At 37.9% G+C, this 14,101-nt stretch overlaps 1 protein-coding gene across 4 annotated transcripts in view; it reads left to right on the plus strand.

Moving 5' to 3' along the window:
* The window catches only part of hdac7a (histone deacetylase 7a), a 105,813-nt gene that overhangs the window by 75,193 nt on the left and 16,519 nt on the right, over window positions 1–14,101 (plus strand). For 2 of the 4 annotated variants that reach the window (XM_007575574.2, XM_007575576.2), the window contains exons 10-22: window positions 1,673–1,774; window positions 3,173–3,338; window positions 4,811–5,019; window positions 6,455–6,658; window positions 6,825–7,047; window positions 8,486–8,619; window positions 8,777–8,897; window positions 9,021–9,070; window positions 10,154–10,261; window positions 11,007–11,062; window positions 11,813–11,900; window positions 12,001–12,120; window positions 12,204–12,301. In XM_007575574.2, the coding sequence (XP_007575636.1) occupies window positions 1,673–1,774; window positions 3,173–3,338; window positions 4,811–5,019; window positions 6,455–6,658; window positions 6,825–7,047; window positions 8,486–8,619; window positions 8,777–8,897; window positions 9,021–9,070; window positions 10,154–10,261; window positions 11,007–11,062; window positions 11,813–11,900; window positions 12,001–12,120; window positions 12,204–12,301 (1,679 nt within the window). The remainder of the gene's footprint in view (window positions 1–1,672; window positions 1,775–3,172; window positions 3,339–4,810; window positions 5,020–6,454; window positions 6,659–6,824; window positions 7,048–8,485; window positions 8,620–8,776; window positions 8,898–9,020; window positions 9,071–10,153; window positions 10,262–11,006; window positions 11,063–11,812; window positions 11,901–12,000; window positions 12,121–12,203; window positions 12,302–14,101) is intronic. The other 2 variants (XM_016662624.1, XM_016662625.1) reach the window with 2 other exon arrangements.

The following is a 14,101-nucleotide window of genomic DNA, read 5'->3' on the forward strand; positions in this document are numbered from 1 at the left end:
GTATGACAAGAATAAACAGACACTATTTCCAGATAAAAGGTAAAATAATATTGTTGAAATGTCATGGGTTTGTTGAGACCATATCTAGTACTGAGAATAAATATATCTTACAGACCATAACAGTAAAGAACTGATCACTTATTTATGTTTTTAATTAGATTTGATATATTTATTTCTTCACTATTATTTTTCATGTCAGTGTTAATGTCATGAGGCTGATGAGTCCATGACACTTTCAATTTAACTCATTAGGATTTGATTAAGAACCAGATTTGTTCTTTGTAATTTCTGTCCAGTAAAACTATTAATCTATAAATCAGTGGACAGGTCTATATAAAGATATAATCTATGTTTCTGTCTCATATTTGTACGGCATTAAAAGGATCTGGAACTTTTGTTTTTCCACTGAAAGCTCTGGTTTGCATAATAAATGCCATGTGGGTGAAGTTTTATGGATGATACTCTGATGTCCCATTCTCCTGAAGGCAGCACAGAGCTGCACCACCAGAAACTGACAAACACTGAAGAGAAGAAGAGCTACGATTAATGTAGTTACGGTTCTATCCATGTTTTAATGTTGCAGAGCTCAGACGTTTTGCAAATAGTTCAAAGTTTAAACTGGCATGTTGTACATCTTTTATCTGGTCATTTTGTGCAAGATTTAACAACTAGAAAATGGCACAAAGTAAGAATATTTTTTCCACTCTGATTGGCTGCTGTTAGGCCTACTGAATTTAACTTGAATGTTCATTGCATTTTTTGTAAACACCTGTGAAAATAATTTCTATTCCCATTACTTTTTTGTTCTCTGGGAAATAATTTTTGATGATAAATACAGAAACAAGCATAAAAATCAAAACATCTACAATAGTGATAGTAATATTAATGATAAAATAATGGTCAGTGCAAAGTAGCCTGCAAATTCTTTGGTGGGGGGCGGTGAGGGACCTGGATAAAGGCTGGGGGGCGCTGGCCCAAAAAAGGTTGAGAAACACTGCTTTAAACACTAAAGCAGGCCTTAGTGCACCCAAATCTGCTTTTAATTACAATTCTTAGAACTCAGCTGAATACAGAGTTTCAAAAAAAGGAGTGATTTAATTTATGTATTTATTTCTGAAAATAGTCAAAATATCCCGCAATTACTGTCTTGTTGAGGATTTTGGTCAATGTTACAAAAAGTTTGAATATCTCTGATCTAGAATCTTCTTTTTAAGTGTCAAAGCCAGAAAAAAAAAAAGAAAACATGCTTTGATTGAGGTGAGAAGCTGCTCTGCAAACATTAACTTTGTCAGGACTTTGAGTAATGACATGTTTAAAGCAGCGACACAGGAGCTTGTTTGTCAGCTGGTTGCGCATAATTCATTTAATCACGGAAAGTCGCCCTCTGTTACACCTGCCTTGCTGTTTGACTCATGGGCTGCCGTGTCGGGTGTCAGGTCGGTTAAATCAGAGATGAAGGTCTTCATCAGTCTGCACTGCCATTCTTCAGACTCCTGAATACTAACTACTGAACAACTCTGACATTTTATGGAGGAGATATTATCAGGACAAACTGTCTGGCTTGTGAACAGATAAAAAATAAATAAAGTAAATCCAGCATATATTAATCACGTTAAAAAGAAGTGTTGAGTTCATGTTGGTTACTTTAGCAGTACCTGTTTGGTGTTGCCAGGCTCAGAAGTTGCTGCTCAGAGATGGGACCTTGTCTAACTTCACCATCCAGAATCCATCCACTCTGCCCACCATCACACTGGGACTGCCAGTCAACCCCAGGGTAAGCACATGTTTGGTTCATGTAGCCTTTATTCAGATTACCTCTTTCTTTTATCATTTATTGCAATACATTTCTTAAAATTATAAGAATTTTTGATTTATTGTTATCACAATAAATTCCAGTTAATGTTTGAAACTCCTCAAAACTGTCAGGATTGTTAGTTTTACTATTTTAAACATTGTTTTTTTTAATGAAAGTATGTATAAATGTCAATACAGTTTAAAATATGTGTGCTGTCATGCGGTCAGAGTCATACAGTTCCCTAAGAAACAATAAATAGTTATCACATTTGTTGTGGTCATAATAGTGCCACAAATTATTGTGATAAAACTTTAAGTCCATACATGCCAACCCTAACAGCACCTTTCACATGTAAGATGGAGATCGAAAAGGATGAATGTGTGGGAAAGTACAATGGAGGATCTGTAGTTCTGTGGGCCTGTTGTTCTACCAGTCCTCCTTGGAACATGGCTTAAAGCTTCAGTATGTAACTTTTATAAACAACATGTCTTTCACATATTTATTAAACGTGTCACTGCGTCATAACAGTATGAGACAGATAATCTGTGAAAAGATTGATTTCTTCCACCTCCTCTATATGTTAATGCCGTCTGTAGAAATGCACCACTCCGAGTCAGAAACAACCAATCAGAGCCAGGAGGAGGGTGTTAAAGCTGTCAATCATCCTCATGTATGCTGCTTCTTGTGCTAATGTTGGGAAACCATTTGGCATTTATCTGCTGACATCGAGGCCATGCTAACTAGCATTAGCATTCATAACAGGCTCCAGTGTGGTGAACCAGTGTGGTGAACAAGCTCCCAGATAGCAAGGGGAAAGGTCTGAGCAACATGTACACAACCATGATTTGCATCACAAAGACCCTCCTCCTTGATCTAATTGGTTGTTTGAGATCAAGCAGTTTATTTCTAGAAGAGCTCCATCTTCTATAGATTATCTGTCTCATATTATACTGTCACAACATGGTGATAGTTTTAACAAAGATGTAAAAAAACAAACAAAAAGAAAACATGTTTTTTATTAAAGGTTCATAATTCAGCTTTATATATACGCATGGTTCCAAAGATACTTTGAAACTAAAATAGATGTAGATTTGTTTTGGTGCCCTCTGCTCATGATTTTTAACAGGATAATAGTTCAAAACATATGGCCTAGTCAGAGATCCCCCTCTCTGTATTTTCCAATCTGTTTTTGAAAAGGGAAGTCGACGGTTTGACAGGAGCGCTGTTGGTCTTGTTAAACTGCACTGAGGGTTTTTTTAAGGTTTGTTTTAAATCAGCTCATTGTTGCAGGCTTTGTGATCTAGTCAGTTTTTACCTTTAGCTCTAGTCAGAGCTGAACTCTAGGTTTTCTGTTTATGTTTCCATTCTGTGTTTCAGGCTGAGGTGGAGCTCTCTTCGCTCAAGATGAGCCGTATTCCTGTGGTCGCTGCCGGGGGCTCGCCTGTCTTCCTGCCGCTCAGCAGAGATGACCAGGCAGGCCAGATGAACCCACACCTGCCTGTCATCATCCTAGAGCCTTCCGGACTCATGCACACGCTGGGTGGTGAGACACACACACTCACACACACACCTATTTGTTGACACCTCTGGTAAAGATGTGTAGATTCCTTAAAAGCTCTTGCTACTGCAACAGTTCATTTAAAATGTCTTGTTTTTAGGGTTCATGTTCATGTTCATGTCTCAGAACAGAACCAGGTCACACGTTCTCTGTGGCCATTTGATGCTTTCATCAGTTATCTTGTTTTTGTTCTCTTCTGACCCTCTAGGAGTGTTTGGTGCTGAAAATCTCAGCGTTTATGTCTTTAGTGTTAACAGGTTCCTGTAAAAATATAGAGTTTGACTGCAGTATTTTCCTGGATTGGATCATTATGAAGAAAGAAACATATTTATTAGTTATCCTTACTCCATATTTATTTGTTGCCTTCCTTTTCTGTTTTTCCTCCGTCCCTCATGCCCTTCTATGCTGCGGTTCTTCCTTCCTTCTTTCTTTCTTTCCTTTTGTTGTTCTATCTCCATTACGTGTCTGCTCCTCCTTCTTTCTTTCTGCCTTTCATTTTCTTTCTTACTTTTTTACCTCTTTCTTTACTTCCTTCCTTCATTTCTTCCTGTTTCTCCAAATCAAGCCCAATGTAGAATCATCCACCATAATTTCATAGTGAACATTGCTATTTAATATATTAAAGTGAACATAAAGTTCACAAACTCAGGATAGGCAAAAGTACAAAATAAGGAAAGATTCACATGGAAACTAGTTTGTACTTTTTCTCTCATGTTTCTCAAACAACTTCTTGGCATATAGCTAGCATCTGATTGTTGTCATGGCGACTCAGTGACCTTCAAGATGCCCCTCCATGCTGCAGTTCTCTTCCTGTCTTCCGGTTCAGACTTTCTTTTTCTCCAACAGTTTAGTTTCTGAGCTGAGCGGCTGCTCTTGTATCCTGACATGCAGATCGGCAGTACATCTGCAGCACTTTAACTCTGGGCTAAATATGCATCTTCTGTGCATTTTTAATGTGAAGCCATGTTTCTAAAATAAGAGATCATTTTTATTTTAAGGCTTTTTACACATCAGCCCCAGGGTTGCCTAAATATTAGTCTGTATCTTTATTTCATACACTTCCTCAAATGCATCTCAAGCTGCAAAGCTTTGCAATCTCAGATGCAGAAGTCGCATAATAAATGAGCTATTTTATTCTCACTTCTGGTTCCATTTTCAACTTGTGCTTCTATGATTTGTAAATGGACTGTTTCACAAAGTTTCACTTTCTGACAAGTTAGACCACCACCAACTGCTTACTTTTGTAATGTTTCTCCTACATACAGCAAATAACAGCTGGATTAATACACCCATCTTAAAATTCTTTTATATTTAAACTGAATTAATATGTTGTGAAATTATATACTGGAAAATTCATGAAGTAATCTGGTTCTGCAGGTGCAGTTTTGCACATATATGTGCTGATTTGATCCATATTGCATAAATTTGTCATTTTCCTCTCTCCACTTGCCTCTCAGCAGTGCCAGGCCTCGACCCCGTCCCTTTGCAGTTCGTGTCACAGTTAGACCGCCTGTCTCCAGGCGGCGTTCAGGCCCACAAGCCACTGAGCAGAACCCGTTCGGAGCCCCTTCCCCAGAGCCCGCGGGCCCTCCACAACCACCTCCTCCAGCAGCAGCACAACGCTCAGCTGCTGGAGAGGCTCAAGCAGCAGACGCACCTGGGAAAGGTACCAACACATTCTGTGCCACGTTTCATAAAATCTGTTCCAGAAAAAACACAACTAAGAAAAAACACAACGATCTGGTTTCTAGTGCAAACATCTCATTACAGCTGAAACACGACAAAACTAACTTAGAAGTAGCTTTTCAGCAAGAAATGTGGGCTTGTTTTAAGTTAATAATTCATAATATTGATGAAAAACTTTTAGTTATACGTAAAATAATTTGACGTATAACTAAAGCCGTCTTGGATGAAAAAACCCCCCAAAAAAACATGAACGCTGTATGCGCTGGGTTTTTACCTTAGAATGGCCAACTCTCTGTTATTCCTTTGTCAATTTGATACAGTAGGGGCTTCCGCACTTCCCATATCTGTGTCCTCTGTCACTTTTATCAGCAGTTAAAACTGTTTAATCCGTTGTTAACATGTGGTAACCTGTTTTTCCGAGCAGCCTTTAAACGCAACATGAGCGCTACGACGCTCCCGCTGGGTTCAGACCTGTGCAGCAGTGAAGGAGACCTGCTGCTGCTGGGCAGAGCTATGCAGGTGTGTTAGGATCATGGCAGCAAACCAGCAAAAACGCAAAGAACCAGAAATAGTTTGGAAACCACTTGGGGGGCCCAGGAGAAAAAGTTTGGGAACCACTGGATTAACGTAATGTGGAGTGAAAAAAAAGTTTTTAAATAAAAGTATATATGAGTTAATACATTCAGCCTTTGTGCTCTATAGAACCATGTTCTGCTGCAGTTTTAAAGCTTCTTGCTGCTTCCTCTGCAAAATAGTTCAGAATCTATCAGATTAGGAGGAAGTGTCTCTAAACAGCAGTTTTTCTTTGTAAAAAAAAAATGTCTAGATTTAATGGTGATCAGTACTTTCAGTTGACGTTTAAGAGCATTATAATTTTTTTCTTTTAAAATAAAAATTTTGAAAGTTATAAAATAAGAGTTTAAATCCTGCTTTCATTGGGATTATAACAGGACTTTAACAGACTTGTTACATGTGTTTACATATAGAGCAGGTTTCATCAACTCAAATTTCATTCTTTTGATTATGAATAAAAGCTAAGACCTGCACCATGTCAAGAATATACAAAAGAAACATCCTTAAATATTCAGTTAGAATTACTGTGCTGTGTTGCGTATGCTTTTTAAAAATAATAAGCAACATTTAGGATGTTCTGACAGTCTTAAGGTTAGTTTTAAATCTGTGCACCTCAGTTTCAGTTTTACATGTAGTTTCACTGCTATGTTTTTAGCGCTGCAATGACTCCAGTGTGATGCTTGATTTTGAAAAAAATAAAATAAAAAATACAGTTTCATTATTATCAGTAGTACATCAGAGGTGTACTTTCCCACAAAAATGTGATTTAGTTCTCCCCTCTGTCTCTTAATTCATCGTCTTTTTCACATCCTGAATGATCTCGGCGTTCCGTCTGCCTGCAGCTGATGTCCAAGTCCAGCGAGAAGCCCAGACTGCATCAGATCCCGTCTGAGGATATGGATTCTGAGGATGGCGGTGGAGCTTCACCCACGGAGACCAGCTATCAGAGCAGAGTGCGGGCGGAGTCACTGAGGGAGGCGGAGCCAACCGGATCCAAAGCCCACGAAGAGCAAATCAACCTACAGCATGCACTCATACTCAACCAGGTTTGGGAAAAAAAATCACAAACATTCCTCCACAGAGAGTTCAGAAGAAGCAGGCAGATCGTTGCTGTTTATCTTTATTCCTCTAGATGGCGACATAACTCTTTAAAAAGCAGATTCTCTGTTGTGTCTCTCCTTGACGCTGCTCTGTGTCTTTCCCTCCGACCAGTCCTTGCTATATGAACAGCAGAAGCAGCTGCAGCAGATGCATCAGCAGATGGAAACCCTGGCTGTGCCTGTTTTCCGCGGCGGCGGGCCGGCCTGCGTGCCTGGCGGCCATCGGGCACTGTCGCGTACGCGCTCGTTGCCGGCCTCCACCTCGCTCACTTCGCCTGAGAACACCCTGAGTCTGACGGCGCAGGACACTGTCAGCAAACCCCGCTTCACCACCGGTGAGTCATGTGTCCGACAGGTGCTGACGTAAATATGAGAGGACACAAATCTCATTTCTTTTCAGTAGGGGTGTCACTAGGATTTAGGGAAAAGAGGGGCTCAGCCCCCAGGAGACAAACAGGATGTGAGCAAACACAGCAGGAAAGTACAACATTTCTCAAACAGCAACAAAATGGACAAATTTCACTTTTAAAATAATGTTCAGGGTAATAAAAATATCTTCTACAAGAAAATATGACTGTAAATAACCAATCACTGTAATGAAATTATTTCCTAGCAGACATTGGTAAGATAATTAGAATTTTTTGTGGCTCTGCTAGCATTTGTGCAAAATGCCATGCTTTCAAGCAATACATCCCATATTTTACACCAACCCCACTGATTATTATTCTATGAATTAAAATAATGTTAGAGTTGAAAATAATAGTTGATTTAATTGCATATAATCTGTTGTTTCAACCTTCCAGACCTCTCAGGTCTTCTGGTTCTGGAGAAACAACATTCAGCTTCTATGCACACGATAAATCAAAGTTAGCTCAATAATTTGCAGTCACATAATTGTTTATTTTCCTTATGAGCCTCATTCACTTCCAAAGAGACCAGATGACAAAAGGCTTCACTCCGGTGCTTTCAACACTTAACTGGCAGTTTTGGTTGTTTTTCATAATGATTAATACTTTTTCAAGGATGATTTTGTTTATTGAGACTTTATAATCCATTTTATTAATGCTTTCCAGTATGAGTGACTTTATTACTATTTTATTTGTTTTCTTTGTTTTATTTGTTTATTTGAGATATTTAAAATGTCTTCCAGTTCTAGACAAGTGTTAAGTGTTGTTTAGAAATGAAAGTTTATTGATCTTTGAGAGAGAGTGTACTTAACATTATATTATCTTCTTTTTTTTTTTTTTGCAATAATTTCTGGAGCAATTGATTGTCCAGCAAAAGTTATTGTGACAAGCCCAAATTGACTACTGCACACATTAAATTTGCTTTTACATGTTTGACTGAGTTTGCTAAGCTATTAATGTATTTCAGTTTGCTGTTCTGGTGCAAAATCGTAACTCAGTACATTTTTGTCTGTGTTAGAACCTCACCCCCCCCCGAAACATTTTAAGCCAAATTAGTCACAGTTTTTCTGTATTGGATCAGTATCAATGGATGCTAAACCTCAGACATTGGCATTGGTATCAGAAATCAAATGCATCCCATTTGCAACACCTTTAATTTGCATATCTGAATATAAATTTTTTAAACATCAGATAGGCTAGATGTTAATATAGGATTCTTTCTGGAAGTGAACAAATTTAAAAAAAAAGATTTTCTGCACAGTGATCAGATTTTTACTTCTGTCCTGGACTTTTCCTGAATATGAGCAGATTGAACATGTTACAGTATTAATCATTATTTTGTTGTCTCTTTTTTTTTTTTCTTCAGGGCTGGTTTATGACTCTCAGATGCTAAAACACCAATGCACATGTGGAGACAACAGCAGTCACCCAGAGCATGCTGGGAGAATACAGAGCATCTGGTCACGATTGCAAGAAAGAGGCCTGAGAGGGCAGTGTGAGGTAAAACACACACACGCATACTCACAGTTAGCATTTAAGGGATGACTTTGCATGTTACTGTGTACAAATATCCATGTTCTATCACTTCCCCTTCCTTGTAGGATTTAATGTAAATCTACAGAGTTTTCAGAGAAGCCTTCATGTTTTGCTCTTGCAGAGTATCCGCGGCCGGAAGGCCAACCTGGAGGAGCTGCAGTCGGTCCACACGGAGCGCCACGTGTTGCTTTACGGCACAAACCCCCTCAACAGGCTGAAACTGGACAACCGTAAACTGGCTGGTTGGTCACACCCTGCGCCGATAGATCCAAACGTTTTATAAATGTGTTCTATATTCAGAGCCATCAAATCTACATTCAAGATAAAACATGCTAAAAATAGATTCAACTGTTTCTGTTTTACAGGAATTCTCTCGCAAAGGATGTTTGTCATGTTGCCATGCGGCGGAGTCGGGGTAAGAGGAAACACTCATCTTTTAGTGGAAGCTGCTTAATACGTCCAGCTTGTTGTTATGATGAAAGGTGATATTGTTTTAAAGAAAGATGACAGGAAAGACATCAAAGAGAGAAAGAAAGCAAGCGGATTGGTCCTCCTGACAGCCTGTGTCGAATCGTGACAGTTCAGACTAATGTCCATGCAGCATGTCCATGACCAGGGATGAAAAATATGCTTTGGATTTTTGCTGTCAGCCAGATGGACAGAAAAGGACAAAAACAAAAATAGAATTATGGAATGTGGAAAATATAAAATATAAAAAATTAAAGGTATGATTCAGATTTTTTTTTTGTTATTTTCTGTGAAGTTATGAGTAGCATTCACTTTGCCTGAAGATTAAGAAGTGGGAAAAAAAACCCTCATGTTTAGATTATTTTAGCAATTTAAAACAAAACGAAAATGTTAATTTCTACTACAGAAAGTAGTAGTGTAGTAGTAGTAGTAGTAGCTCAGTGTTGTTCAAAGTGCAGTCAATGGGCCATTTGCGGCTCCTGGATTGCTTTTGCGTGGCCCCCCAACTACAATTTGACAATCCTATAAATTCAGTGGTTGATGCAGGTGGAAACATTGATTAATGACAAATTGAAATCCTTTTGTAACAGTAAACCTAGAAAGTACAAAACAAAGTATTTGTCTTTTTGTAACCACACTTTGGTCTCATGTTTTTATTTTATAGTAAATATGTGTTTTTTTACTTGAAAGCAGTCTATAATGTAACCAAATGTTTTTTTTTTTTTTGTTGTTTTTTTTTTTACCGAGTTCAAGTAATTTTCAAAAGGGTGACTAAATTTTTTTTTTTTAGGTGCAGAGAATAAACAAAAAGTGATTTTCCAGGCCAAAGAAAATAGAAAACAGCTAGCCTCCAAAATATCTATGTATTGGAGGCTTTTTTTTTAAGAAGGCAAACATACAAAACCTTATTTGTGTTTCATCTACAGTAATTGTAACACCTATTTCTCTAATTACTCTACTACATTTATGAGGTTTCCTGGTCGTAGAGGAGTGTGTGTCTAAATGTTGATGTGTTTGTTGTGATGGACAGGTGGACAATGACACCATCTGGAACGAGTCGCATACTTCCACGGCATCACGTATGGCAGCGGGCAGCGTCGTCGAGCTGTCATTCAGGGTGGCCAAAGGAGAGCTCAAGGTCAGACACCAAAGAGCAGCCGTACTAAACCGTTAGCTGAAGTCGGATAAAAATGTTTCCTTCAGTTACAATTAATGTTGAAAACTTGATGTACTTACAGTAAAGTACATCTACAACCCAGATTAAGGCATAGCGAACCTGCCCTGCTATGTATTTTTTCTGTTTGTGGAACATAAAATAACTGTAGCAGAACAATAAGCAGGAGGAAGCAGCAGTTACAATTCAATCAGAATCACTGTCCTTCAATGTAAACTTAATCTTTTAATTTGGACGGATGATATGAAATTAACATTTTATTGCCTTTGGTCCTAGTTTTAATATGTATGCTTTTATGGAACCAAAGTAGAGAAAATTATAGTTTAAACACAAAATTAACAATCATAGCGATTTATTTTTATCATCAGAAGTCACATTTCTTACCAGGATAATAGTTTTTTTCCATTAAGGATACAATAGATACCTGTTTTTAATTTGAACATATATTAATTTACTTCTTTGCAGGAATTAGGTTGCTTAGTGGAAGAACAAGTTTGTCATTGGTAGAAAGAATCACGTGTTTTTGCCATGACTACCTAATTGTTCATAAAAGATTTGTTTTACTGTTAGTAGTAAATAATATTAAAGATGGAAAACTAAAACAAATCATTTAATATTAGAGTTGTTATGGCAGGTTAGAATGCAACATGCTAACAGTAGCATCATAATTAATGAGACGCAGATTAACACGTCTTTATCTGCTGCACAGAACGGCTTTGCTGTGGTAAGACCTCCAGGACATCACGCCGACCCCTCCAACCCAATGTGAGTGTGTATATATGCTCTGTGTTTTATACAACCACACTAAATGTACTTTTTTCTCTCTCTTGTCGTTTATTCAGCACCACTCTTTCTTTTGTTGTTCGTTTATGGGATTTTATTTTCTGAAAACCTTTTTTGGAATACTCTTATGTGTTTTGAGACTATTTTCAAAGAATAACAACTCTTCCTTTGCAAATACTATAAAACCATTTCTTAGTAATAGAAGCTTGACAAAGCAATAGCAAAAAGGCAATAAACATTTAGGTAATATTTTGAGAAACGTGTCTGTGATCAGAATTTGTGTTCCGAATTTACATAAGTGAAATATAAGATATTACTAATTTTAACAGGACCTTATGACAACAGTCCATCTAATTTAGATGTACTATATTGCTTTGATAAAAAATATGGATATTAGATATTTCCATCTTTTTATGCATTTTATGGTTTATGTTTGGATTTAAAACCAACAAACCATCAATTTTTTCTTTAATTTTCAATCTTCCTTGATCTGATCCCATTTTATATTTCAATCAAGAAAAAGTCATATATTTAATGTCTTTAATTTTCCCAATAAAACTGATTCTGTACTATCTATTACTAACACATCAAACATGAATTAAAAAAATAATCAACAAGCAAAAGGAAATGGTAACACAAATTGGTTCATAATTGTAGAATTTTCTGTTCTAACTAAACTTGTTATTTTTCATATTTTTATTTATCTTTTAATTTTCTGTGTTTGTCTTTTAGGGGTTTCTGTTATTTTAACTCTGTTGCCATAGCTGCTAAGCAGCTCCAGCAGAAGCTCAGTGTCAGCAAGATCCTCATCGTCGACTGGGTGAGATGTCTCCTACTTGTACTCTGTCAGCAAAACCTTTATAAAAATGTTTATCCTGTCTGTGTTTTATTTATTTAATTAGTGGATATTCTCTCTATAGGATGTTCACCATGGTAACGGCACCCAGGAGGTGTTCTACAGCGACCCCAGCGTTCTGTACATTTCACTTCATCGCTATGATGATGCAAACTTCTTCCCTGGCAGCGGTTCACCAACTGAGGTTGGGTGAAAATCGGTCGTACCTTTAGTGAAAAGCAAAGCGTCAGAGAAACACTGGGTCTGACTGTGTTTTCTGGGTTTTAGGTCGGTTCTGGAGCCGGTGAGGGCTTCAACGTGAACATAGCCTGGACCGGAGGCTTGGAACCGCCTATGGGAGATGCCGAGTACCTTGCTGCGTTCAGGTACAAGCTCCTCCTCCTCCTCTAAACCGCAACTCACTGAAACAAGGGACTTTTATCTCAGTTAATTGGTTTGACCTTTTTATTGATTAGCAATAGAATAATCCACACAAGCCTTAATTAGAAAATGTCCCCTCGTTTCCTTCACACAAAGCCACAACAAACAGCCTGGCCGATCAGTGTCTCGGCTCCACATTGTCTCTGACGCACTTCTGGTGCAATTCAGAATCTTTGTCATTTGGAGCGCATGTGTTGGCTGCTCCCTGGTTTTTCCAGCAGCCTCAGATGTTTTACTGTAACTACTCCCCAGGTCTCGTTTTCGATAGACTGCGGATGTCTGACTTCCTGATGGTGGGTTGGGTAATTGTCATTGGTGGGTGTTTAGCACCAATAAAGATTCAGTCATGTGGTTGTTTTGGTCATCTGCGATATTAAACCTTGAGGAAACGCGGGGAAACTGTGTGGTTATGGGAAAAAAGGCCGCAGCGGAGAGTTGACAGATGCACACGTGCATACTTGTTTTCACATAGAAACAAACCAAATCCACGTTTCTATGATTCTTCTAAGGAATGGATCACAATTCATAGAAAACAGTTGAATGTCTGCTGACGATCTGCTTGAAATGTGTCAATCCTTCAGATGTAATAGCTTTTATATTACTCTTAAAACTAGTTTTAAGAAAAAATTAACTGTATTCTGTTAAGACTGACCCTGTGTAGTATGTTCATACTACACAGGGTCAGTCTGTGTTCATACTACAGGACCTCTGGCGTTTCTGCTGACTGCACCGGTAGAAAGACAGAGATTTTCAGTGTGACGGCGTTCCCACTCTGGAATGTGTCTGAGACAAAGCAGATCATGTTTAATGGCAATAAACAATAAGTGTCCAGTTTATGTTATAGTTGTTATAGTACAGTGCATGTTATTGTTTACATCTAAAAATTATGCACACGGGCATAACGCCAGAGGGCAAAAAATCAATTTTTTAACTATCCGTAACTGCGCTTGTAACACTTACGATGTGTTTACAGTACTAGAACTCACAATAGGATAGGACCAGTGCTAGGTTCGGCTACGGGAGTAGGGACCACAGACCAGAAAATAAGTTTAAACTGCCGGCTTATTATTTTGTAGAAAAGAAAAGAAACAACAATTATACAAACAGTTGACATACAATGACACAAAATTCAATGCAAAATAGTTTCCCTGTTTCTTTCCAAATATTTTATATAATCCCTTTTTTGAAATTTAAACCTAATGTTAGGTATTACAGGATACTATTTATTTAAACCTAGGTTATAGTTTTGTTTAAGTTCAATTTGATACTGTTAATCTATTTAATGTACAGTTTGTTTTCAATCTTTTAAAATCTATTTTAGTTATTTAGTGTTCTTTTTAAGAAGTTAAGGTTTATTAATTTCTTGTTTTAACCATTTCTTATTTCTAATTTAAACCCAACAGACAATTTTACATTCCACACACTGTAATAACAGACATTGAATGTCGTTTGAGAAGAAAAAAAACAATAAAACACAACAGAAACAATCCAGACTGAATAATTTGTGCACCAAATCGATGTCTTTTCTCTCTGATGATCCTGAAAGCTTAATCCCGTTTCTCTGAATCCATTGCTATTTCAGCAGGAAAACATGGGCAGGTCATACCAGATTGGATGATTTGCAATATCCAGCAGAGGGCGTAGCTCCTGCTAGACCAGGGGTGTCAAACTCAATTTCACCGAGGGCCACTTCAGCATATTGGCCACCCTCAACGGGCCACAATGACTTTACAAATCAGAAGTGC

Source organism: Poecilia formosa, unplaced genomic scaffold (assembly GCF_000485575.1).
Source record: "Poecilia formosa unplaced genomic scaffold, Poecilia_formosa-5.1.2 Scaffold381, whole genome shotgun sequence".
NCBI lineage: Eukaryota > Metazoa > Chordata > Actinopteri > Cyprinodontiformes > Poeciliidae > Poecilia > Poecilia formosa.